Here is a 27700-nt window from a genome sequence, read left to right as displayed (position 1 = left end):
CCCCCCCCCCCCCTCTCCTTGCTTTACTGTCTACGGCTATGCTATCACATAAAGCCCAAAAAATAAGCAATTTGTTAGATTGTTGTGATTAAACCAACAGAGTTCCCAAGGCTGTATATGAGCATGTTTGCCTTGTGTCTTCGTTAATAAAGCCATGTCCGTTCATATAGTCACGTTAGCTCATAAAGACCCAGTCAGCCTTTACTGTGTGGGATGAACCTCAACCTCATGTCAGTCAGCTGGTCATGTTTAATTTAATGTTCTTCCTTTTTTTAATTTAGGGTGGTTCACCAGGTATTTATGTCCGGGTGTCACCAAAGTTGTCCTGTAAAAGTTGCATATGCGTACATTTGATTTTCTTTGGGCATGTAAACACGTCAGCCCAGGGACAGTGAAGCTACCTGTGTTTGCCTCACTACACCACTGTGTGTGAGGAAAGTAGTGAGAGGATGCAAATGTGTCTGTAATTATATTCACAGGATAAAAAGGATTCAGCCGTTGTTGGTAACAGGCCAATGGCTCTCAGTGAGGCACTACAGCAGATGGCAATGTGACTGCAGGACCTCCGATGGTAAGCAATGTAGAAATTACCGAAGCAGCTACTGTAAAATCTATATTTTCATGATAACTATGTGTAATGTAAAAAGGTGTTGTTTGCGATGGTAAACCCACAGTTAATTATTCCCCTGATTGTGCAGTACCCCTCGGCTCTACAGATCCTTGTTTTGGCTTTTTGCCCTACAGCTTTGTTGTGTCGGTTCAAAGTCAACTCCCACAGCAACGTAATCTCACAGTGGGGTTCGTATGATAATGCATGAAAACTTATGCACAACGACTGGTAGGATATCCTACAGAATTTTAGCGGTTTAGTGGTCTTTACATTTATCTGAGAAAAGATGACCGTGAGACGGGTACCGGTCACCATGACGTCCATGAGTTAAGTTTAGTCGACAGAGACGGCCGAGCACAGGTCACGTTTAGGCTCAAGATTAGACAAAAGGTTGTTGTTTTGGGCTAAAACACTGGTCCCCTTAAATAGTACTCCCGGGATATGAACACCCATTTCCTGGCTGCAAGTCTTTTGTATACTCCAGTATACAGTATGTACAAGTTGATGAGAACAGCATCGTTTTCAATGAACAAGCTGTACGAACCCACCGTACACCTTCTGACTCCAAACAGCTGACAGACCAAGTTAGCCACACTAACACACACATTGTGGAGCACTTACAAGCTAGAGAGCCAGATATTCCTGTCAGGAGTTTGTGTTAAGAACTAACTACAGTACTTATGTACGTCGGAAATAAAACGTAGGATAGGCGGTTTATGTTCCAGTACTCCCACAGAGAACAGAGTATATTAATATCTTATTCTCCAAAATACTAGTTTAAGAAACTAAAAAGATGTTAATGAGGCTTATGGATGTTATAAAGACATTATACAATGACTACAATAATGCTTTGGATCCCAGCCTAAGCGCCCATAACAATAAGCTGGAACACAACGAACACGACTCTCGTAAACAGTGACTGTAAATGACTGTTTGGAGAGAAGAGGGTTCCCCGAGCTCAACGTGACCCACATCCACTTCGTGTAGGTGGTAGCTTCTCCGTGCATGCTGAACGGACTGCAGTCGACACTCGGGGGTTGAGTGTGTTCAACACAAATGTGCAGGCTGGTTTTACAAACATGTCTCCGTGCTGTGGAGAACGGGGACTGGGATTACAGAGTCATTCTCCAAGGTGCTCAGGCTCATTTGTCAAACTCTAACATGCCCAAACCTCCTAATTCTCTGCCCTGAATTAAAAAAAAAACCCTCCTCATGCCCCAAAGGAGCACTCAAATGAACTTTTCAGCAATGCTCCACTAAACGAGGTGCAGGGCTCACATGGGTACGCTGACCTTTGTTGGCGGCTCGATGATGAACACAACATGTTGTGACCTTTTCCACACTGACATAACAATTGCTGTGGAGATGAATATGATGTCACGAACCATACGCACAAGGGCCAATATAACTAAATGGTGTTAATACTACAACTTTGGTCTTTGAAAGCAACCCTCCCCCCCGCTGATGATGTGACAACCAGGTAACTTAGTTACTTAGTTAACTTAGTCAGTAACTTATTGATAGTTTATTTAATAGTTATTTTAAAGTTATTAACTTATTTTTTATCATTGGGGTAATAGAAATAAATTTGTATTTACAATTATATAATAAGACTTTGTCAATGCTTTATAATGTTTTCTAAACATACAAACAACTGTCTCTGTTTTTATTTTTTAACTGTTTTTATTGTTTAACTGATTTTGTGTAAAGCACTTTGAATGGCCCTGTTGCTGAAATGTATTCTACAGATAAAGCTGCCTTGCCTTGCCTAAACCAAACACTTTGAGTAGTATTTGTTCTATGATACATTCGCTGCTAATAAGACTTAATTAATGAATGTTTTTTTTAAAAACAAGTTACATTCATTTGGCCCCAAAATTATATTTAATCACTGTAATGAACTCTGTCTACTAAATTGAACTTATCCATTTCTAATAATGACTAGTGACTGGTTCTATACGACCAGTCATTTTTCGGTGATGTTTGTTGTAATTTTTATGGTTTTAAATGTCTTTTAACTATGATTTAGCTATGATTTAGCTATGATGCACATTCTAGTTGAATCAAATGTTATGTTTTAAAGTTCTTTTGCCTTCCAAAGCCCTAAAAGTGGCAACATGGGTGAGCTCCTTATACCCAAATAAAAATATCTTATAGATTAATAGTCAATTATGAGTAACTGATTACATTACAATATTACTGTCTTTAAATTATAATGCATTACGACACTTTTGCGTTACTTTTAAGTGACTTTCGACAAAATAACAGCTGAAGTTTGACGTGGCAGATAGATTGGGAATTTCACCACCGGATCAATAAAGTCTCCTCTTTATCCTCTTTGACACACGTTAGATTATTCATGATATTTTGTCTAATGTATATGAATATGCAAAGTAAAGCTACACAAATAGATAAGTAAAATGTACAATAGGCAAGTAGGGGAAAATGAAAATACTAAATTAAAAGTACGTAATAGTTGTATTGAAGTAGGGCGTCGTACAGTTTTAGAGTGTGTAGTCTCCCAGGAGATATTACGGTATGACATGAAACTACAACATCTTAGTAACACAAAGAGAAAAAAACAGCATACACACGTAAAGAGTGTCATGGGACCGGCATGACAGAGGAAGTGTAACTGAGACCCCCCCCCCCCCCCCCCCCCCTCCCCCGCTTGGCATCAGCCCACAATAAGCAAAGAGAGAATCGATATCCTCGTGGGAGTGACTCCCTGGATGGATCTGTGGAAAACATGTCAGGCCGAATGGCGACCGGAGAATAACACGGCCATGGCTGACGCTGAACCATCTTGTTGCCATGGCAACTTTGCCACAAGGTAAACTTCCAGGTATAAAGCTTTGAACTTTTGCTCCTTCATGTTTGTGATGCTGCTCTAGCTTTCCATTACAACAGGCCCATTTGGAGACTTTTTCACAGAAACACATCAGCCTGGTTGCAGGAGAAAGAACTGATTCCTCTTCACGACATGGTCCAGGGTTGTACTCAAAGAACAAAACAACACACTCCAAAAGCTGAAACTGCTCCTCCCTCTGCTCTGAGCTGGTCAAAACATGAAGAAAAGACAGAAAGAAAGAGAGAACTCAAGGATTGCTCTCTAACGTCCATCTCCAGTGCACTGCACGCTCCTGTCTACTCACTCTTTTTAGATTTTCCATTAACAAGAGAAGCAAACAACGCTTCTTATAGTAGAAGGTAGAGTTAAAACACTGTGGACCACTTATTCCTTCAGAGAGAACCGTTGGGGACCGAAACCCGGTTCCTTCGCAACCGGTAGGAACTGGACCAGATTAGAACCTAAATTGTGCTTCATCGTTTCGGTTCCGCTTAATGGGTCACCTGAAATATTTTCATAACAAACAGAAAATATCCCACTTTCTCTGTAGTCTCCCGTTGGCTAGCTGCCGTACATGAAAGCTTCTTTTAAAATGCCGTATTTTTCCCTCTGGGCTCTGGTTATCGTTCCCTCTCAACGTTTATCTTGTCGTTACTGGTTAATAGTGTCACCGTTATTTATTGTTGAATTATCGTAGTTGTGTGTTGGGCGACTTAGGTTTACTTATTCTACATGTAAGTACTTTAAAAAAACGTTTAAATTGTAAAATTTAAATAATTTTCAATCTAAAAAAAACTCCATAGTCAAGCCTCACCACGCAGTCGACATGAGGCATGCAGCTAGGGTCATGGTTGCCGTGGTGTTTGTCGCCATGGCTGTCGTTATGAGCGTTATGAGAAGACGGGCTGAGCAGCTTCGCCTGTTCAAACGTCCGTGTGAGTCGTCGCGTGCAGACGCTAGCGAGACACCGAGAAAAGAAGACGCATTTAGCTGGAGGGTGTTGAAAGACACGAGGGATCCCTCTGCAGAGCTAAAGAAACCGCCTCTTGGATAGAGTGCTCCTAACAGTGTTAGAGGCCAACAGTCGGGTTGAATTTGGACATTAATGACAGTCCCGTTAATAATTAGAGTAGACACATGGATGCGTGTGTGTTTGGCGGTGTGTCTGTTTTCCTCACTGTGTTTACTACTGTTGCCAGACAGCTTGCTCTCCTTTAGTTGCCCACTCTTCTTCTCTACTACTTCTTGGTGTTTGTACGCCGCCCTGGTGTTTGGGAGAATAGCGTAACAACTCCGTGCATGTTCGTAACGTGCACGCCATCTACGGAGTATAACTGAAGCTAGAGTCACCTGAGCGACTGTGTTCCTGGGGGAGGGGGCGTGGGGGGGGGGGGGGGGGGGGGGGGGGGGGGGGGGGGGGGGCTCAATATCACGTTCTCACTATTTCCTAATGGCCGGCCCTAACATGGCTGGCATTAAACACGTGAAACATTATCCAGCGGCTTTTAGAGACAGTGTGAAGAACGCAAGTGTTTTACTTTAATAACAAAATCATGAAGGCATATTGTTTGTATTGTGGTGTCATAATCTGAGAAATGTTAATATATAACAGTCGGTATGCCAGTTCACTGCAGCAGCCCCCATTCTGACACACTCCCTTCAAACACTCCCTTATGTGACATACCAGGTGGGCTCTGCTGAGACAGTGTCCGTCTCCTCCTTTCCTTCTGTTTTCAATACTACATCTGTCACTTCCCCCTCAGCTCGTTTGTTCTTTCATCTGTAACTTAGGCTCGAGGCGGGACACTGGCACATGAACTCATTTTGTTCGAATATGAAATTCATCATTTTTAAGACAAAAAAGTTGGAGGAAAATGGATTTTTAACTTTTGCATTAGTAGCTAGAAAGAAGCAGAAATCCTGCAATATCCGGAACATATGAAAGCATACAATCCATTTATGACCTGACATGCAAACAATGCAGGCTGTCACTCTGAATCAGCGAGATATCAGTCAACGTCAAACCCACACAGTGCGCTGCACAGTGGGAAGGGAAAAATAGAATATGCATGGTAAGAGAGAGAGAGACAGCACATGCAACAAATGTCCCACACCGTGTTCGATTGCCGTTGCTTGTGATTGAAAGCTCTGGTCCACAAAGATGCCATAAGATGACATAAAGAGTGAAAAAGTGACCAGGCTGCAAGGATCTGTGGTGACGAGAGAATTACAAGATGTCTGTCTACGAGGCTGAAGAACACGAGCCTGTTGTCGGCAGTGATAAACAGGAATCCCAGAGATTAGGAGCTTTTGTAAAGCTTAATCACTGCGTGATTCAGATGAAGTCAGATAACTGGATGTAATCCTACAGATGGGTGACGCTAAAAGAGCTTTCACCAACACCCGATATCAGGAGACTCGTTCAGTCACTTAGGAATCAAATCCACAACATAACAGAAAATGTACTGGAAGCTCATTAACCGGACTTTGTCCTGTAATCAAAAAAAATCATGAGTTTACCTACAGATAAAATGCAGAACTTTTACTGTTAGTCGTCTATAAGTGAATGAGGAATTCAGATTTCTGTTTATTTCCTTCTTGACTACTGATCGTTCTAAAGCTGTCCGGTCAGTCAAATGTGTTCGTAACGATGAGTCTGATCTGGTGAACTCAGCTTCAAGGGTTTGCTGCTTCAGGGACGTAGCTTTGTCAGAGCGGAAAAGTCTGGTCTGACGCAGGGGGCAGCAGAAAGGGAACCCTAGTCCATAAAAGTCTGGTTGCAAATGTCTTTCCACGGTGGTTTTTAGGTTGTTCACATCAGATCAGAGATGCTAGCTGAGCATGGACAGCCGTTAGCTTATTGTCGTTGTCGAGGCCCATCTGTTGAATCTGAGGGAAGCGTGGCTCGAGTAGCTGTTCTGTTTCTCCAGCAATGCCTTTGCAATGGCGTCCGTATCACCGCGTTGGACTTTGTTCTTGTTTGTAATTCTGCTTCAAGGAACTCCAACGAGCACAAAGGGGTAAAATATCAAAGCTGGAAACATATAAAACAACTATTTGACAAATTTGGGCAAGGAGCTACACCTTAAGCCGCCGTCTCTGTCGAGCCGATCACGTGACTCCAGGGAATCACTTTCTATCGCCAATTTCTGTTAAAACATACAGTCACACAGCTGCTAATACAGAGGTATGTCAGAGAGTGAAGCTATAGTGTAGCTTCTGAAGCTAACACTAATACAGTTATCCAGAGCAACGTATCAGAGCCTGCAAGGGATCAGAGGGTCTGATTAACTGGAGACCGGTTTACTCATTTTAGAGCAGAAACAGGTCCCTTTGTTATTCTTTTCCTCATTCATTACAGGTTTTAATAAACTGCAAGCACACACTTCACGGTACAGTTCCTAGATCAAAGTGTGGGATTCCATCAAACCGCATCAACGCTCGCTCTCAGCTCGGAAAAACATTTAACTAACTCAAGTGTGCTTATTAAATTATCCCTGAAAATATTTTAGACCAACTACATCAATGCCTTGGTGTATTGATGCTTTCACAAAATAATTCCACAATGAGATTTTTGATACATAATCAGTGAAGGCTAGTAATACAACAGCTAGAACAGTCCAACATCACTGATCTGTAAGGCTGCCTTGAAACCAGGAAACAACACTTGAGTCATGTCACAATGTCCAAAATATAAGACAAACAAATGAACAAAATGAAGATCGGGCTAATGTCGATATCATCTCGGTGTATTCCCCTGCTTTCCAGTGCCGTAGGACTCAGAATGGGGTCGTCTCGGGGTCACCTGCAGTTTTACTCTGTCCTGTCGCTGAGGCTGGATTTTATCCAGACCACAGCTGCTTTTTGATTAGTTTATTAAGGCATCTCTCATGATACACTTATGGCAAAGAAATAAGTGAATGCAGAAGAATCTTATTGTTTTCTGAGGGTGTTTTTAAATGGGAATGTGTGTTTTCAGATCAGTTTGAGGAGTCCCTAAGCGTCTTCCCCATTTTATTGTGTCATACAGTGGGGGCCTTGCCCTGTTCTGGTCTGGGTCTTGGCTAGGTTTGAAGCCCTCAATGTCTCTGTCTTGTCTCGGTCTCAATACACCCGGCTCTTGGTAAGGACTTGGTCTGGGTTTAGGTGGTCTTGACTACAACACTGCTCCAGTCAGATGCCACACAAAGTCCATTAGCACCTAATGATTGGGCATGGGCTTAAATGTTCGTGGTGCATTAGGGTGCAGTGGCACCTGGCTGATAAAAGGATTCACAGTCACCTGTCACAGATTATAGCTCAAGAACAACACTTAAAAACTAGAGACCGTCTCACACCCTTTTTCAAATGTGGCCCTTATCTAGACCTCAACCTCACACCCGTAAGGTTTTTCAACTACATCTCTCACGCCATCGCATCGACAAAGTCTGGCCTCCACACACCACATTATTCTATGATCACACACACACACACACACACACACACACACACACACACACACACACACACACACACACACAGGTGATAACAATACCCTGTCCTGGTTGTTAACAACTACAGCAAAGACAAAGTGCAGATTTCAATCAAATGAACAGTGTGTAGTCATAGTGACAGGGGTTATATATATATAAACCAGGAATAAGGACCTGAGCATATTGTACTGGTTTAGATGACTGAATTACAGTTTTTTTCCAATTGCTAAAACACTAAAATGACATGCATATCACAGTACAAGTGAGTGCACACTTGCTGTCTTTTCACCAAATGTTTGACCGCTAGGACGCTGTTGTCCGTCTCTTGTGTGTCTCTGGAGGGAGTACACGCTCAGAACGCTGTGCATCTCTGACAAATACTATGTCATAAATAAGATACACACTGTTTCCACTGCTGTCAGCAGCGTCCACACAGGCGGAAACTTCATAAGTTACACAGTAAACACCCCCCACTCCCCGGTGTCATTAGAACTGTTGACTGTACATCTTCAAAGCTCTACTCTGATTTAATAAAGAACAAACTGCACAAGGTGAGAATGGTTTCTTTCTGGCCGTTATAATGTTCATATTCATTGATATTACTCATGGAACTATACTTAAAATTTGTTTGGGGATTTTTAAATCTTTATTCATAAATGTTCTTCGTGCTTCGGCCCGTTCTAAAAGCGAGCTGCTGAGTCAGAGGAGACTCACAATGAAACCTTGTGTTCAAGGCTGGGACTGGTGATATTTCATATTTTAAAGGTTCAATTGGCTGCATATGCTCTCTGTATAATTATAGTGGTTCATTTATGTTGTGGTATTTTGATTATTTGTTAACAACAACTTGGTAGCCTCTGTCGAGGTCTCGGGCCAGAGCCAGGCCGTCATGCCTAGAGACGCGGTCCTGACCCGTCAGCTTCCCATGATGCAGGAACATGCTACTCTTACAAACGGCTTCATCCTGAAATATCTCCTACGGGGAGATAAATGATGGTGTAACAAACCCGTATTGTTGTTGTAAGTTTGCATGTTTAAGTCAGTCATCAGGGATTACAAAAACATCTTTAAAAACTAGATTAGAAATAGACCAATTGCAACATACCTAGTTTATGCTAAAACTAAACTGGGCGTGGGTCTGTTTGCGGCATTTTTCCAAATTGTCACCTCAAACTTTCCATGCAAACTCTGCAGATCAGTTGGGATGAATCACTAATCCTCACAGCTTATCCCTCCCAGAGTGGAGGGTCCAATTTGCAAATCTCATTTTACATCTTCTCTTTTCTGATGGAAAGCTGGCAATTATGGTTCAAGCCTGCCTCGCTGCTCTATTAGTGAATGAATGGGACCTGCCTGTCGCACAAAGGCCACGGTGAAACTTTGAGCCCCCCCCCCCCCCCCCCCCCCCCCCCCCCCCCCCCTGAACTGAGCCCTTGTCAAAATGGACTAAGCACCACAGCACTAGGTGGAGGTATTTTATATTCAACCCTGACAGGCTACTTTAGCATCTCGGTAGTCTTTATAACTGTGGAAACTCATTTCTTAAACAAGAAAATACAAGGTGGGAGTGACAGGGATGGAAAGTCAGCTGGGCTGCTTTCATTAAGACATCTCGACATCTCAATCTCGTGTAACTCTTCAAAAGACAACAGTCTGCTTAGTCTCATGTAGGATTCCTGCTTGTTCCTTAAGTTGCTGTGGACAGTTACAAACTAGTTACGTGGAGTGGAGGGCAATATATGTATATACATCATTTTGTATGGTGTTTTCAAATAAGAGCATGCTTGAATGCATTGCAAAAAACTGGCAATTCTGAATGAAAGTGAATCTGCAAATGTAACCAGATGATCAGATTGAATTGGCATTATGTTTCAATTGCTTAATAAGGCAAACCTCATGTTAACATGTGCTGTCATCCGTCACATCTTTCTATAATCTATCCTGTCATCGACACTGATGCCGTAACCATCGTTTACGTTTTATTCATCTGAGTGAGTACACTATCTGTTACATACAGAAAGCGGGAATAAGGGCCGAGCCTCATATGCAACGTGTTCTCATGAAAAGGGGTGTATGATATTGTATGAAAAGAGATGTGAGAAATCGGAAACGCTTTCTGTCTTTTCTCACTGCAAACCCATTCATGTTTAAGAACGTACCTGTTTCACATCGTAAGCGAAGAGCACATACTTCAGATCAGGGGAGACAGAGTACTTTGCCACGTTGAAATTTATCTGAAAGTAGGAGAGGAAGAAGGACACAGAGAGATGGATTTACTGTCTGCAATGTCAATCATTATGAAAGCATTTCCAGCATGAGAAATGCTTATAATGTAACAAACAGTACGACAAACTACTATACTTACAAATGTTGTGTTTGTCAGGACAATCTCCGTTTCGTTTGTGAGGATGTTGAACTTGATGACGTGGCCATCACTGTTTCTGTAGATGACTTCCGAGTCTGGGAATAGAAGCACGAGCAACAAAGAAAATAAAACATCTGTGTGAAGGAAATTGGAGTTTGAAAGCTTTCCTGAATCAGAAAGCCATTACAGAGAAAAACATCACAGCCAAGGCAACGCAAAGCTGCCCTGCTCACTCTATTGAGAACAAGCAATGCTTTCTAAGCCTCATCGCTCCCTCACGGTAACAGTAACAACGCCGCAGACAGCCAAGCACGCTCACATTTGTGCAACTGTCAACAGTTGTGGTAGACTGTCCCCTGTGGTAGACACAATTAGCAAAACATTACACTCAATGAGAACAACACCGGCCTATATTCAGTACGTACATTGTCAGCGTCACACGTTTTGCAAAACCATACACACACTGATTTGCAAACGCTATACACACTTGTATGCATTTGACACAGAAGTCACTTCCTTGCATTTCACAACAAAGGACCTCCAATGAACCCACCTATGAACCACCTGGTCAAACTCAAACACATGACATGACAGCAGGTAAGTTCACCTGCCTTCAACCAAAATGGAAGACGTCAGAAGAGAAGGAATGAGAGTGAGAGGGGGAGTCCACAGAGGAGGGGAGAAGGTGGAGGAAGAGGCCCAGCCAGAGGTAGTTCACTCACCCACTCACCCTCACTTCACACTTTCAGACATTATAACAAGCACTTTAAACGTGTCTTTATTTGTATAGTATAGTTTTTATTTGTCTGTATTTCTGTACAGTATTGTACTGTATACTGTATTTATTGTATGATATTTCTACTCTAGGTTTTAAGGGTATTACGGCGGGCATGAGCAATGTATTTTCCATTTTTATGGATGAAATAAACTTCACTTGATGGATGCGACATTCAAGACGGTTCTTCCCACGTTGTTGTGCCAACGAGCCTGTCACCTGTGATGTTCTCTGGCCAGACCCAGCTAGGCACAGAGATAATGTCTAGTATTGTTGTTGTTGTCTGTTGTTTTTCTGTGATTGTAACCCATACTGGATCCCGTATTTGATGTGTGTCTGTTGTTTTCCGAGCTAACAGTGTCATGCAGACTACTGTAGTAGCAGCAGTAGGAAACTGGAACGCGTTTCGTTGTTGATTCTCCATGTTGACTCGGGTATGTGGAGAGAAATAAATGAACTTTTCCTCAGTCTTGGTCTGGTGTAGTGTTTGGTGAACTTATTGTATATTTGCACTTCCTCTGTGTATTTACAGTACTCTAATCACTGAGATGTAGTGTTGCTGAAAGTGTGTTAGCTTAGCAACAGCAGTGTGTAACTGGTTCAAACAGAATTAAGTCAAATTAAATGTGTGTATTTCATGTGGTAACAAAAACATGGGTTTAGTAAATGAGTGTATCGTTTTTGCAAGAGGGTTTAATTTGGCAGAGTGTGTGAGGTGTTGTGCTCATCGGGGGTGTGGTTGTGCTAATGTGTAATGTTTTGAAAAACCAGTCTCAACTTTCAAATAAGAACGTAGGCAATAAAAAAAAAACTCTAATGGACTGGACTGGTGGTTCTGAAAGGCCTGATCCCAACGAGAATTGATGTAGACCTCTAGTGTAGAGGACTGCTTTGAAGGAAAGAGGACTAGGGCTACATGTAAATTAAGAATTTCGAGAAAAAAGACTGACACTGGCTTTTTCCTCAGAATTTCGAATTTTTCTTTCTCTCCGCTCCGCCCCCCTTTCCTCTACGGCAACCCAAGGGACCCATAAACCGGGACTAGCATACAATACAGTACGTTAAAAGAAATCGACGTGAACAAAAACACCACAGCCAACAACACATGTTCCAAACCAATATACAAAAGAAACACATGATTACAAAGTCCCTCTGCCCCCACTTGACTCCAAATATACTCCATACATCTCCGATGAGGTCATTTTAAATGGGATGTAATTTGAATCTTTTGGTGCCCTGCGGTGTTAAACCTGAAGTCGGTGCATGCCTATGAGGAATAAATGAATATGAAGAGCTGATAAAACGGAAGTAATATCTGTGATCTTTAAAACCTTACCATAGGCCTCTGTGCTGCTCTGCACTTGTCTCCTTAAATAATGAAATGGTCGTAGCAGAAGAAGAACAAGCTAAGACTCTAATGTATAAGTAATACCCAACGTCTGTACCCCGATGAATAATGTAACATCATGACTATTTATGGCACGCCTAACTCTGTAACGTTGGTGGGTTAAGCAATGGTCACTGTGCACGCCCACTGCTTCCACTGCAGCTTTGTGTGTCTTATTTTAAGTAAATCTTTTTTCCAGATGTAGGGCTCCTTCCAGCTTCATTTAAGACTACACCATTAATATCTGACATGTTAGCCAGAAATGTGGCGAAAATCAAAATTGAATCTGTGTAGTAGTCAGAAACAGGTTTAAATTAAGAATAGTCTTTGTGGTAAGATGGTATTAGTCATGACCAATGAAACCACGTCTTCCTCTTCTGTTTTAAACCCGTCAGTACTCAGCCAAATGTCTTATTTTGGCTTTTTGTGGAGCAATGGCTGCTGCTTCTGTGTGGAGTGTGTGGATGTGGAGTCGGAGCCCGGAGTGGGGGGGGATCATGATCTCAAAGGCTTTGCTGAAAGAGATTTCATCCAAAATTTCAGGATGTCATGGGCTTCTTTTAACTACAACGCCTCTCCACAAGACTGCTGCAGCAGGACATTCAGATCAGGGGACCCACAGCCTGTTACCCAAGAAGATGAACACAACCCCCCCTACTTACCACACAGATACGTTTTTGTGGATCTTGATTGTTGGAGAAACGCTGGCAGCTTTAGACACAAAAACTCCACAGCATGATTGCTACGCATGCAGTAGCTCACTAGCCTGGTACGCAAATGCAAACCTCTCGGGACATGTTCGATTTCCACGTGGTGTTTTTAAAGGTGCAGACAAAATGGATCTATTTGCAGTCAGGTAGGATATAACTTTTACGCAGATTGTCACTCCCAAATAGTGAAAATCCTCGGAATGATCAGACGGTTATGCATGTATGTATTCCCATACATTTGGTAAACAGCCATACACAGGACTTCTTGAAGAAATGAATGAGGCTGGACTAATGACATCTCCCTTCCAGTGTTTGGACTCAGTAAGCCATGTTCCTTTGAAAGAAACTCCAGAAGCATTTGGGTTGTAAGTGTGCAGCACTAGAGTCTGCTGCCCACATACCTGTCAGGATTACAGGATACAGCAGATTAATAGAGCCCACTGACTGGAGGCAGCAATACTGAAAAACAGCATTCAGTACCAACTATGGCAGCCGGTGATTATTTGTCACATTTCTTCAGCGTGTGCCTATTTTTGATCCTATGAGGAAATGATTACGACATGATAGATATCAAATGTTTGTGGAGTGATACACTTAGTGATCAAAGTGTGGCTCGTATCACCTTCTGCATTTAGTGTATTTTAGGTATTTAGTGTAATTCTTTGCCGGTTTAAGATACAAATGGAGAAAAGTGGAAATCCCCTGTCCACATGTGTTGCTATCATGTTCCTGTGTACATACCGTCAAATTGAGCATTCCAAAACAAAATGAAAGCGAGTGAGCGATGGCTGGTGTTACGGTCTTCTCTCTTGGTTTCTCCTGGTTTTTAGAAGTTACTGTCAAGACAACCCATTAGTGTCTCGAATAAAACTACGAAACTAACTTAATGTTAAAGGATGTTTTGAATGTCCAAGAAATGTAATTTACTCATTTTTTACCAAAAACAAAGTCACTGCCTTTTGCCTTTGCAGGGAAGCATTGTCAAGGTCGATCTTTGTGGACCCGGTCTCTGGACCATGTTCTGCACTAAGTCCGGTTAGTTTTGTTTGCCAAATAGTGGCTCAGAAACTGTATTATACCAAACCTCCTGCTGTGTCCAAATTAACACAATGCATACACTTTGCGTCAGATACCACACATGAAGTTAGACACTTAAAACGCCTGTTTTCCTTCCACTGGCTGCAGGCTCATCACTAGAGAGAGGTGGGGGGTTGGAAACAGTGCAAAGTGGATTTTGAGGATGCACAGCCAACGGAGTGCAGAGTCTGAGGGCCAAGTGGGAACTCTGGGCCCGATGTAATATGCATAGCACACAGTGAATTATTTAGTGAAGCTTGCGTAATGCTTGAATGCTGCTTCTGCAGTCCCTGCAGTTCCTCCAGGTGCCACAGCTGGTCAGGCTCAAAGCCAGCTTGTTAAAGACATAACACGAGTGCTTGGTTCTGCCGATGCTGACAGTTAATGTGGTAGCATGTGCAACTGCTAGTGCTAAAGTGATTCAGAAAAAACTGCCTATGTGGTACACTGCTCAAAGCCTACCTTACACTAGAAGACTCAGAATGGACTTGGAAAAGTCTAACGTGTGACACCATCTCACATCTAAAAACACTCTGTCACAATGTCACCGAGGTTTTGGTCACAGACTACAAGATTTTACTACCAAGACTTAAAACTCACAATTATATCAAACGCTGACTTTGTTGGAAAATCAAGTGAGGACAAGACTGACTTCAGACAGCTGGGACTAAGTGTAATCACACAAAGAGTCATTTGGTGCAAAGTCAACATTAGACACTTCATTTTTCTTGTTGGTGAACAAAAGCAAAATCACATGTAGGGATACACACATTCAAAGAACATGCTGTACCATAATACCAGACTAACCATGAGAATAATATACACCTTCAACTTCAACTTAAAAATACCAAACTTCTTTATTCATTTATTCATAAGTGACTCACACAAACATCATACAATCTATTATACCTGCAACGTGCGATGCCATGTATTCATTCTGGACTGGACCACTGTGAATAAAGATGAATGCCAAAATAACGCAAAGTCTCATCCCATCACTGGGCAGGAGTGTGCTTACTAATGTTGAAGAGAAGTGCTAATACTGGCAGCATCATAAACCATTTGGGTTAAAGACTCAAAGGCAGATTGGTGAACGAGCTCATTTATGACAATAACATTATGAATACAACAACCACTAGCTGGTGATGAGTGCAAATTTGTGGCAAACACGCTCACATTTGAGGAGGCATGGAGGCGGGGGGGGGGGTTAGTACACCAACACACCCTATTTTGTAGCTGTTGCAGGGCTCCAGACTAACTTGTTTTACTAGGAGCACGGGTAGTCTATGACTGAACATTTCAAGGACACATGCAGAAAATGGAAGAAAAAACTTTAAAAAACACACCAACAAGTCTGGTTGCCGGTTTCATGATCGGCCACTGCAGCAACGTTTTCCCAAAAAGTAGACTCAACTAAACACCTAAGGCCACTGTGGTTTCTCCCGGCTGGCCGCTGGAGCAACCCCGACAGCAGCCGTAATGCACCCCCCCCCCCCCCCCATTCAAAATGGACGGAAAGACTTGTGTTTTCGCTGCACCATCGGACGGCCGAGGGGCCAACGTGAATGCAGGTAATCACTCACAGACCGGCAGAGCTCACTCACGTCAATCGTCTCATTTGCATGTTGCACATATTTGAGGAGTTGTAAAAAGTACTCGCACTGTCCCAAGAAATGGTCACAACACACGTTGGGAGTTTACTTCAAATCAGTTTTGACTTCAATCAGGCAAGAGCGAAACTTTCCTATTCCCTAAAATAACTTTCCTGACGAGATGGAATCTCTACCTCTCTTAACTGCTACTTCATATGTTGTAGACAGAGGGAGAAAACTAATTAATAATCTTTTTTTTAACCTTAACCGTCTCCTAAATTGTTTCAGTGATGATAATGGCCAGACAAACACTTCATATTCACTGTCCTGATTTAAAGGTTTTCAAATAGCCCCTCCTACCACAGGGACTCTTCTAGGAACCCAAGGACATGTTAAGGAACTCTACTTGTGTTTTTCCTGCAGAAACCAGGATCCACATTTAGTTCCTGACCTCAGAAACTTGTGTTTAAGTAAGTTTTGCAAGTAAACTCTTTATTTTTTATTGTGTTCTGGATGACACACACTGTGGGCCCTCCTGAAGGCTAAACTCTCTCGGCCAACATGTGAATACATTCTTTATATTAGTTATTTTAAGGGGAATTCAAGACATTCAACGAGGAAAGTATTAAGGGTATTTCTCAGCTTTTTCTGTTAAGTTTTATTATTGATTTCACTAAATGTAACATCTTTCCAAAAGTCAATCACTAATCTTGTTAATGATGATGATAATGATTTCTTTTTCCATAATCGAGCCGTGCCAGGTTAAATTAACAAGTAGGCCCCCGGCCAGCTGGATCATGATCGATCTATCGGTAAAATGAGTCTTCCTACATTACGACAGAATGCCATTGCTCTGATTGTCTGCAGCTATCATGTCTGTATCAGCCGAGATCACGGAAGGTGTGTGAGCACACGCTGCGTCCAATAACCTGCCGCCCGTTGCTCTGGATCTACCAGTGCACTGGGATTGATGGAACGAGAGCAGACAAGTGCCTTCAGTAAGAGCACACCCCTGCAATCACTCAATCTCTGACTCAACGTTTTTTTCCCCCAACAGCAAAACAAACGAGTAACATGCTCTGATTTGATTAGAAGATTAAGAGATAGATTATCGCAACACCTTCTCTGCAACACGACCCTTTTAGACATCATCAATAAAGAGATTTAATTAATTACTGAGCCTTATTTACTGAGCCATTGTGAATCATTCTCATCGACTTGTTGAGGTTGTGTACTCCATGTGCCAGTGGTTTATATGTCCCAGTATTAACACTGTGCTGCTTCAGTGATGCCCACAGTGCATGAGAAATGTTAAAACAAACCACGCCACTCTTGTCCTGCATTGGTTGGCGTGCAGGAATGTCTTAGACTAGTTCAATCCCAGCTAATGAGACCATTTTATCTTGGCCAGTCCGGATCGATGATAATACATTCCCAGTATAAGCCTGACTTGCTTCCCCAGATGTCCATCACGAGACCAGCATCTGAGCTAGCAAGCTAAAGTTTCACACTGAATAATGGCAAGTTTTAAAGAATATCTGGCACCGGCAACACCTCCGGCCTGGTTATTTTGGGTAATGATTATAAAGATTTATAAAAGTATATTTACGCCATTGTCTCTCTAACTGGGATGTTTTGGGACTGATTGGTGGGATTGATGTGGACAACGTACACACAGAGATCCACTGGTAAGAGATAATGAGGTGTAACCATGTATCAGCTAATGTAAATAGATCATGTTGCTGTATTGTGTCAACAGTTAACTTCATTCAATATTGTTTGTGGCGTTATCGTTTGAGGGGGGGTAAATGTTCCACTAAAACAAGCTATTTAGCAGAGCCTGACGTCACTGCGTCCAGAGCTTAGCGCCACCCAAGATGATTGGGATTGGTTTAAAGAAATGCAAACAACCCAGGGCATGTTTGTCTCCTATCCCAGAATGCATGATTCAAGAGCCTTCACTCTTTTGTGCTGAGAACCTACTCCAACTACGTCAGGTTTCTGCCTCTTACACCACTGGACATGCAAGCTAAGAAGATCGGAATAGGAAAATGGGAATTGCTTTCCATTAAGCTATGCACGCACTACTGCTCTAAGCACTTATGCAACATGAAATGATTTTGTGTGTGTGTCTGAGAGAGAGAGAGAGAGAGAGAGAGAGAGAGAGAGAGAGAGAGAGAATATCTGCAATGTTTTTCATCTGCTCTCCTTTAGCTATGCATCTCCTGCTGATCCTATTGTTCTCATCTCCCCCATCGTCTCCCCCATCTAAAACAATGACATTAACAAAAGCAGGTGAACATCACACAGGCTTCTCTTGAGAATACCGTGACTAAAGCAGTCCCAGCGAAGGCTCCTCTACCTCCTGTTCAAAGGAGCCTGCACCTGCAGGAGGCTGCATTGTTCCGTGCAGTCAGCAGTTATGTCTCCAACATGAAGTTCCCCTGTGGCTCCAACAGGAACATTTCCATTATCCCAAGGACTTTCATCACTGGGTCACCTCCCCGGCACTAGCTAAATACAGTAACATCCTGTGTACAGCAGAACGACTTGTGTTAAATGCCAACGGAACGCCGGTTTTTCCTGTTTTTCTGACAATTAACTGTTACCTCACTTAGTGGCCGGGTTAGCTCAGTTGGTAGAGAAGGCGCACATCTATTGATTAAAGGCTGAAATAACCAACAAAAAAACTACGTTTTTTTACTCTGCAGTGCAGCTATTACCCATCACCCCTAGGGGGTAGACAAGGACATGCAGAAGAAACCAACGCACTAGGCTCGTTTGAGATGAGCCGCGTCTCACCTGGAGAGTGGACGACTCCACACGGCAGCAGCCGGGGGGGGGGGGGGTGGCAAAGATTTGCTGTAAAGTCGGACAGCTTCCTGTCGATTCCAGATTCAAGCTGAACAGGAAGTGCCAGAAACACTGTGGTGTAATTCCTATTCAATAAAACCTTATCAGACCTAAACATCAGCTGGTACACAGTCTCCAGTTGTTTTAATGATGACAGAGTAGCTGGCAAAGTGCTCTACATGTGATCTGTTGCTGATTTGAATGAACAACACACTGTAGATGAGCCGTGGTCTGAACAGATTTAGTCTCTCTGACTTCTAAACGTCACTCTCAGCCACACAACACGTGTTCTGACCAGAATAAGTCTTTAAATCAGACGAATGGAAATTAAAATCCCTCCAATTCAAAATCAATAAAAAGGTTTATACAAAACATCATGTTGAGTCAATAGTGAATCAATCAGCTGTTAAAGCACCTGAGTGACCAGCGTTTCCCAGCATGCCCTGGGTCCAGCTGGCTCTTCCAGTCGGTGAAAAGCAACTGCGCAGCCTGCGTCTCAGAACCGCGGCCGCCTCGCTCTCATCTCCAACGAGCCAACGGTTACCATGACAATTTACATTCCACATAACTATGTACGCTTTTACTGATTAAATAATAAGAGCAGTTCATGGTCAGCAGATGGATTACCACGTAGTTTTGCTTCTGAAGTCATGAACAGGCTTCACAGACTGCAGCAGCCAGAGAAACCCAACAGGGTTAGTTTTAACCGAACCACACAGGTAAGTATGAGCACAACCGTCACCTCATGCCGCTCCGGCAGAATCCCATGTCAACGTGAAAAAGTGTAAAGGCACCCAGGAGGAATTCATGATGGACGGATGTCCAATTGCTGCACCCTGATGCATTCTCACCATGTGTCCATGTGTGCTTCATACGACACATATACACACAGTGTGTTGGAGCTGGGCAAACATGGACAATGTTAACACACAATGTTAACACACAATTACAGCAGCAACAGTGCAGGAAGACAAATAAAATTAGACTTATGTCCATAAATCTGCTGCCCTGGAGCATGCTGGGAGATTTCCCTTGATGCCTACCATGTGGAACGTCATTCAAACTGTGTCATCCAAATAAGAATTAACTAAGTGATTAAAAACCAGAATATGATCATAATTAAACTGTTGGAACAGTTAAACAAACAGCAGCTGTTTTATTATCAATATAGCCTTTCATCCTTCTTAAGATCTAAATAATTCTCTAAGAATGGCTCAACACACTGTGTGTAACCTCAGACGTATCTTCTGCACATGGTTTTGCAGATACTTTTCTTGTTCAGTGCATTAGGGGAAGCATGGCGTGTAAAGTGATGACTGGCAGCGCTCGGGGTACTGGTTGTGTGTATTTTTTAGATAAATTGTAAGGAATGCAACAGCCCCAGATGAACAGGTGGCACCGGCTCGCTTCACAGACTCGCTTTAATTGGTGTCCGCTGTATCTCTTAGAGAGCTCTACCTTTCATTTGCTTAAATGGCTGAAAGACGCTTCAAGGCTTCAAGGCGTGTGGAATATTCAGAGGCAGTGCGCTTCAAAGCTTTCTGAAATATGGGCCTGAGTAACTGCAGTTCATTATTCCGCTTATTAATTTCTCTTCCTTGACCACTCTACAGCCTAATATGTAATTCACATGTTATCTGCATTGCAAAGCAAGTGTCACTGACATGCTGCACATTATCATGTTAATCGTACACTCATCAGGGCGGGAGTCTGCCACTGGATGCACGTTGTTTTGCGGTCCAATGTGCCAGCTAACACTATGGCTGCCTCTGGAAGATTCATTTAACCAAATAGAAGATCACTGCAGGTGTTTTAGGGGGCTTGGTTGGTTTTCCTCAATTGTGTGGTTGGTCAGGGCAGGTGTGAACGCAGCAGTCACACTCTGATACGCACCAAAAGCGCACAACACAAGCGTGCAAGTTCTTAGCAAACACAACTCAATCAGAAGTAAAATGTGCATTTCTTGGGGACTATTTGCAGCTGTGAGTAACACACGTTTGGTGCACTAATGGGATTCACACAGCAGCATGTACGGGATTGAGTACATTGTGTGTGTTCATGGTAAAGAAGGATGTGATGTAATGTGAGCCAGAGCAACAGTGTGGCTTACTTATAATGTTTTAGCACTGAGGAATAAGATTTATCGGGCTTTGGAAACACACCTAACACTTGTTGGTAGATTAATTCATAATTGGTTTTGGTCTTTCTAGTGAGAGTAATCAGATTTTAGGTATCTGCCTCGTCAATCAACTGAAACGTTTAAAATGCGTCTCTATGAGTCGTCAGACAGGCCATGATGTCAGAGGATGTGAAAAGGTTGGGGGATGAGATACTATACTGAGTCCTTTGTCCCAAGAAGGCTATATTTAAACCCGCCATGTTTAATTCATCATCAGCCGCCGTCCTTTCACACTGGCCCTGTATCCGAGGCGGAACATCAAATGTACTGAGGACTTAATGAAGTGAAATGTCACACCCCTCTGCAGGGTGCTGCAGGTTATAGATGGGATATGAATGTCACTCCATAATGCATTGGCCCTCGTGACCCAAGGACGCAGTGGCACCAGGGTTTGTGTGCAAAGTGTATCTTGAATAGAGTCACACTGCAACCAGACACAACTGCTTCAGGGGTTTCCAATGACATTTTGAAGGACATTGATTATTTTTTAAGCTTATTCCCATCACAGGACTAATAACTGTGTAATAATTAAGGACAATATCTATTCCCTGCTAGTTGGGCATTTAGGGACCTATTTCCATCAGATGAAAGGATTTGATGCTGTTCCTTTGCATGACTTGAACATTGCCTGAGCTGGATAATAATCCATTAAGGTTTCATGAATTAAAATCAAAGGCCTTCTGTCTTTTAGTGAGACTTGTTGATTGAGTAGAGTGGCTTATATCAACAAACACCATGAACAGACCTTTGATTAGACAAGTGGACATTTCACAGAGCTTTCCCTGTATTCACATACTGTAGCATGTCAGACTGAGTAAGCCCCGCCCACTCTGCCAGGGATTTGATTGCGCCCTGCAGATCGGTCTGGAAACCTGCACCTTTAATTATCTTGCTTCAGTTCACTGGGTAGGGGATACTGGTAGCCAGGCTCTGATTGGCTAGCTGTTATCCAATCAGAATCAAGCAGCTTAGCTCATTGAATGGCTTTCTATACCTCACTAGAAGACTTGAAACAAGGTAACCAAGGCATTTGTTTCACAAAAAAATGTTACAGAGTCCATGGTAGAACATTACCACAAAGTCATAAAATAGAGTACATATGGCAGGGCACCTTAAATATACAGAAATATAATGCCTAAAAATAAATTAAATGTAGGCCTATGGGGATGGACTTTCTTTTGGAGCCAGCCTCAAGTGGGCCACTCAAACAGTGTTTGTCACATCTGCTTGAGCCTCATGTTTCAGCACCGAGGGGTTCTGCTTGGGTACCCGCCCAGTGTCCCCGTAGGAATTATCCCAATATTGAACGATTTGGCACCTCATGATTTACGTCCAGTGCCAGCTTTCAGTACGTGTACAGGGAGTAGATTATCATTTAGGTAGAGTAGTGAAGGTCAGGGTGCTGGAATAGCCTTTTTCCCTGGATTTACATTCTGTGGTAGTTTTCCATTGCTGTATGCTTCCCTACAATGTGAGTTTGTTTGGCTGCACTGTAACCAGATACATACGTTACTTTTGCTGTGTTTCTGACAAAGTAGCTGCTCAATAAGCATTGGCTCTCTCCAGAATTCTGGGAACTGTAGTATTAAACTGCACTTACAGATAACAAAGGTAACCATGAGTGATGCCAAATCAATTCTGTAGACAAAAATTAAATACTGTTTGAGTATCTGTGTGTGTTACAGTGCTGAATATATGTGTTTATGCACATTTGCTATGTGTGAGAGTGTGTGAGTGGTGCATGTGAAAATCATTTGGAAAAAGAGGATAATTTACGGAATTAGGAGGCAAGCCTCTCCCTCAGGAAGCTTAAAATATGTAATAAAACAATCATTTTTCATGAGTATGTCCTTGAAGGCAAAAAAGAAATTCAACAAAAACACCACCCGAGACTGGCTTTTCACACATATTCCTCTCTGTCAAAAGTGACAGATCGAAAGGTTACATTAATGGTCTCCATGGTGATGCATCCCAACAAGAGTGTGTAAGGGCAGTGGGAAATAAAAAGCCAATTGACAGACACCTCCAGTCAGTGCCAAGCCCATATGCCCGTATGGATTGTGAAGTTTAAGGGCTGTGGTCATTGGGATGAAGGCGGCAGTGTGAGGGAGTGAGCTGACATCATACGCTGAACATCAGTAACAGGAAGTGTGCAGCTGGCGAGTCACAACACCACCTGCAGCCCAGGTTTATTCTGACACCTTGTCAAGGTTTAATGGATACTTCTGCCGTAGTTCAACTCGGGTCTTATTTTTCTAGCTTTGGCCGTCATGTCTTGCACTCACCACATCAACTGCTGGCATCAGGGACCTCTGTGGTGACATCCCATGACAACGATGGGACAGGTCTGGTACAAGCAAACAGGCGTACAGCAAAGTTACACTGCAAAGACAACACAGCTAAAAGCACTGCTGTCAAAATATGTCAAAAATCAGGAAATAATACTTCTTACGTGCCATCTTGTACTACATTATATTAGCTGTACATCCTTATTTCCTTATCTATTGATCGACGTAGCCTACACACTATTTAATTATATGTAAAGTCTATAAAATGTCAGTGGCCTTCAACTTGTACCTAGATAAATTCTTCAAATTCTAAAATAAGATAAAGGAGCTTCAAGTAACTTTCTGATCAAGTGACTTTAGCTTAATGAATTATGTAAACATAAATTAATGATTAAAAAAAGGTCATTGTTAATCAACAGATTAATAAGCTAATCCGTTCAGCTCTATATTACACTGTGTTACCCACCTGTACAATAATATACTGTAAAGATGCATGTGTTTTACAGGAACATACTACGTCCATCTAATACAAAGTACTATATGTCTCTACTATGTCAGATTGGAACGTAGTATACTGAACATAATACATACCAGTACCCATGTACATTGCAACAGTAATTTGGTCGACATTGTCCAATGATCTATTCAATGTTTGGAACATCTTTCACGCCCACTGGGTTCTTTAGTTTAGGAGAAAGCCATGTTCTTATGTATTGTGTCTTATGGAATGGACTGGACAATAATGTCTGTTTTTCCATCAAAAAGGGAATTTATTCCCTTTCCAAATCATTTGGCCTCTGGATTTGGACAAAACTATTTTACTTTAATTTGTGGTGCACCTGCAATTTTGTTGTAAGTTGTAAGTCTCGTTTGTACAATTTTTTTGGATAGGTTTCAGAATAAAAAGGGAAACTGAACCCAGTGTGTCTGGACCTGGAGGCACGGAGCCATTTCACAGGAAACAGAAAGAAATACATAGAAACAAAATAGCCTTTTGTTAGGTTCAACCATTTAACATTATACATTTCAGGATTTTGATCATTCAAAACAGTGTTATTTTAATACAAGCTAGTAATTCACACAGAAAGATCCGGTTGTTGAGCTGACCGGGTCTGAAAGCCATGGTGCAGGTGCATCCCAGTCCACTTTGCTAGTTTGACAGCAGTAAAACGGATCCGTGCGCCAGGCGCGGGGTTCTAAAGGGTTGTCCTTAGTGTCTTCATTAATCATAGATGCACGTTAGTGTGCTGCTGAGCTTCCTGTGTCTATACTATTGTGCATATTGTGCACACACTATGCATGAGCCTAGGCCCATATTACTAATGCGGTGTTAAAATAACAACAAAGTGATGCATTATCTAGAATTTAGACCAGGTTTTTGTTGGTCAATGGCATGATCACTTCCCTCTGCCTCCTGAAAGCAATATGCCCAGAATGCACCTGAACACACCTCCCTGTCAGACCAGCACGCCCATGGGTGCAAAGATGGGCGAGAGTGCAGGTGGGCGTGGGACGGTCCTAAAATATCAAAACGCTTGTTCCGGGCTCTGCACCGCGCCGGGTGACAGATAGGGCCCTTAGTATTAACGGGCTGTGATTGGTGGGTTTAACCCTCTGCCGGCCTGAGATCTGCCAGCTCTTTACCTGCATCCCATAAATCAGAGTCTTTCTCTGCAGGCAGGTGTGAGCCAATCAATACGCTCCTCAGTTAGAATCCCATCAAATAGCCAATAACAGGTACACTGGCCTGCCTTCAGGGCAGACATACCCTATCTTATTATTAAAGAAATATACTTTTGTATTTGTAAGGGTGCAGAAATGAACAATCACACAAAAAACTGTAAAAATATAAAATAGAGGCTAAGCCTGGCTTGAGCAGTGTGTTTCGGTGGTGGAGTCCATTTGATGAAAGTCTGTTTTGGCTCAGAGAACAGCGGGGTCAGAACTTTCTTTGATCCTAAATATGATGAAAACCCACACAGCTCACTTTAATTATCATGGCTGATTAGACCTCGCCCGAGCAGGAGGCCAATAAGACACGAGTGTCTTTTATTGAGTGACTTTAGTGTTTTAATGGGTTGGTAACCAACCAAACTGACCAATGAGAGTAATGGGAGTGGTAACACCTGGCACCTGTTGAATGTAGCCTGTGTGTCCTGCAGGTCATTACTGTTAATAACGTTCACCGTTAAACAACATCATGGTAAACGTTAAAAAGGGAATAAGCCTCCTAATGTTAAGATTTGGGTTTGTGGGAAATGGATGAAAACAACTCTTTCAGCTGTTATACACTCTCTCTCTCTCTTCGTCTCTCTCTCTCTCACACACACACAATCGAACACAAACACACATACACACACACACACACACACACACACACACACACACATAATCACACACACACAGAGAAAAAGCTCTTGCCAGAGAATATGACAGAAAGTTCATTTCTACACGTATTGCTAGTGTGTACACTCCCTGACATTTTGTTTTCCATGGACTCTACAGATGGACAACACCTCTCCTCTTCCGTCCACTCTAGACTGTAAGCAAATCCATAAATATCCCAAATACAGGCGCCGCCATCTTGTAATTATACAGCCAGAGTCTGAGCAGTATTGGTCGGTCGGTAAGGGTCTGGCACATACACCTGCCAGACCAATCACAGCTGTCAATCACGACGTTTCCCCTTGTTTTTATAGCATCAAATAACCAAATAAAACCAAACTGGTCAGAGGACAAAGGACAAATCCTTGAACAGACATCAGCATGGTCAGAGCTATCTAAAGTGACAAAAACCATGTCCCGTTTACTAAAGTGGAGGGGGAGGGGCTTAAGACCCACACTGCAGCCAGCCACCAGGGGCAGATCCACATCCTGTCCATGTATCAACCCCTCTGCTTTTATGACCAGGCTTTATTGTTTTCTCTGGTCCTCATTTTATGTGTTGGGTGTTGATATATTACGATGACGCATCCAAGATCCAACCTACAGAATGTAATATGTTATTGTGAAGTAGTAGTTTTGATAAAAGCGCTGAGTCACCAGAGTTATGATGCACTAATGTCTGTATTCATGTCTGACATCACTGCTGAAAGTCCCGAACAGTAAGAAAGCTCACGGGGAGAACAATGTCTCCCTTTGTAATCAGTGTCCCTCACTGCTCATAACTGTGATAATGGGCATGTCAAGAGCCTCAAAAATAGGATCGGATAACAAGTAGCTTATTAGCTTTTTGGAAGATGGAGAAGAGTGTAACATTTGTCAGGTCAGGCTGTTCTCACGAACCTTTTGAACACACAGAACTGTAATGCACTGCCATTCACATGCATTAAAGGTACTTCTTACTCTATGCAGCACAGTGAATGCTGCTGTGGTCCCTGTAGGAAGGAAACCCAGTAGAGTGGAGTCCACATCCCTGGGTCACCCAGGACACGCATGATTGTGCCCCAGGAGGGTTTTAATCCAAACCAGAATCTCTTTTCCGATCTTTAGAAGGCGTTTTGGTGTCAAAACTCAACTGTGGTTGCGGCATGGTGATGGCTTTTTCTCGTCTCGTCTGCCATGGCCCCTGAAAGGACCGCCAGATTGCGGGACATTGTACCCAGATCTAAGTCTCCTCTTGTCTGCTACACTGAACTAGCAACGGCCTCTAAAAGGAGCGGCAGCTCCCTTTCCTCTTTACCCGGCTCAGTCACCTTTTGTTGGCTAAATCAAACTGTTGTCAGGGAAACAGTTTGGGGTCCCCGTCCCTTTGTGGGACATTGTACGAATTGGTGTGTGGTTTTCTTATAATGTCATACGAACCAGCTCGCGGGGAATGCGTTGGTAATGCTAAACGGAGGCCTGACCAAAGGAGGAAGCTTTTCCAAGCTGAGTCTTCAGTCCTGGGAAGAGGAGCTCCGTTTAACCGTTGGTCTGTTCCAGTATTCACAGCTGTCCGGCTGCTTTCAGCTCCGGAGCATGCAGCCATTAACAACCTTCACGCTCTAACAGTCATGTGTGTGTGTGTGGGTGTTCTTGCATGTCACATACACACAAACACACACACACAGACACACACACACACACAGTCTTCCTTGCACTGATGCCTCAGCAGTAGTTCCCAGCACAGCTTGAGAAGTGTCTAATGTTAATTAATGAGAGGCACCAGAGCATGCAATTCCTAATTAACCCCCAAGCATGATGATGCAAAGAGTGGAAAAGCATGTGAGTTACTTCTTTCAAGTAACCGTCTCCCTTCTATCGATCCATATGTTGCGAAGCACTTTGCAGACCACTGGCAGATGACAGCAACATGGCTGATCTTTGATTCCTTTTCTCCACCCCGCTGAGTGGCAGGGGAATAGAGATTAATTGCAATGATCATGTAGCTAATTAGAAAATGAAAGTAAATCAAGGTGGGTTGATGGCTCAACGAAGAAGACCTACTGAGCTGAGTGACAGAGTGATTAGTTATGCGCTGAAGAAACAAACATGTACTGTTAGGGGCGGACTGTGGCGCTCTATCCTCACCTGCCCACATTACCCCGCCCACATTACCC

The 27700-nt window shown here is 42.7% G+C and overlaps 1 protein-coding gene across 2 annotated transcripts in view; it reads right to left on the bottom strand.

Annotated features, from left to right (window-relative positions):
- The window catches only part of LOC117952548 (inactive dipeptidyl peptidase 10-like), a 172025-nt gene that overhangs the window by 40449 nt on the left and 103876 nt on the right, over positions 1-27700 (bottom strand). For both annotated transcript variants that reach the window (XM_034884928.1, XM_034884927.1), the window contains exons 4-5: positions 10299-10393; positions 10093-10167 (exon numbers count right to left, since the gene is read on the bottom strand). In XM_034884928.1, coding sequence (XP_034740819.1) covers positions 10093-10167; positions 10299-10393 — 170 coding nt within the window. The remainder of the gene's footprint in view (positions 1-10092; positions 10168-10298; positions 10394-27700) is intronic.

The sequence above is a fragment of the Etheostoma cragini genome, chromosome 11 (genome assembly GCF_013103735.1).
Source record: "Etheostoma cragini isolate CJK2018 chromosome 11, CSU_Ecrag_1.0, whole genome shotgun sequence".
Classification (NCBI taxonomy): Eukaryota; Metazoa; Chordata; class Actinopteri; order Perciformes; family Percidae; genus Etheostoma; species Etheostoma cragini.
This window is presented reverse-complemented; position numbering and strand designations above follow the sequence as displayed.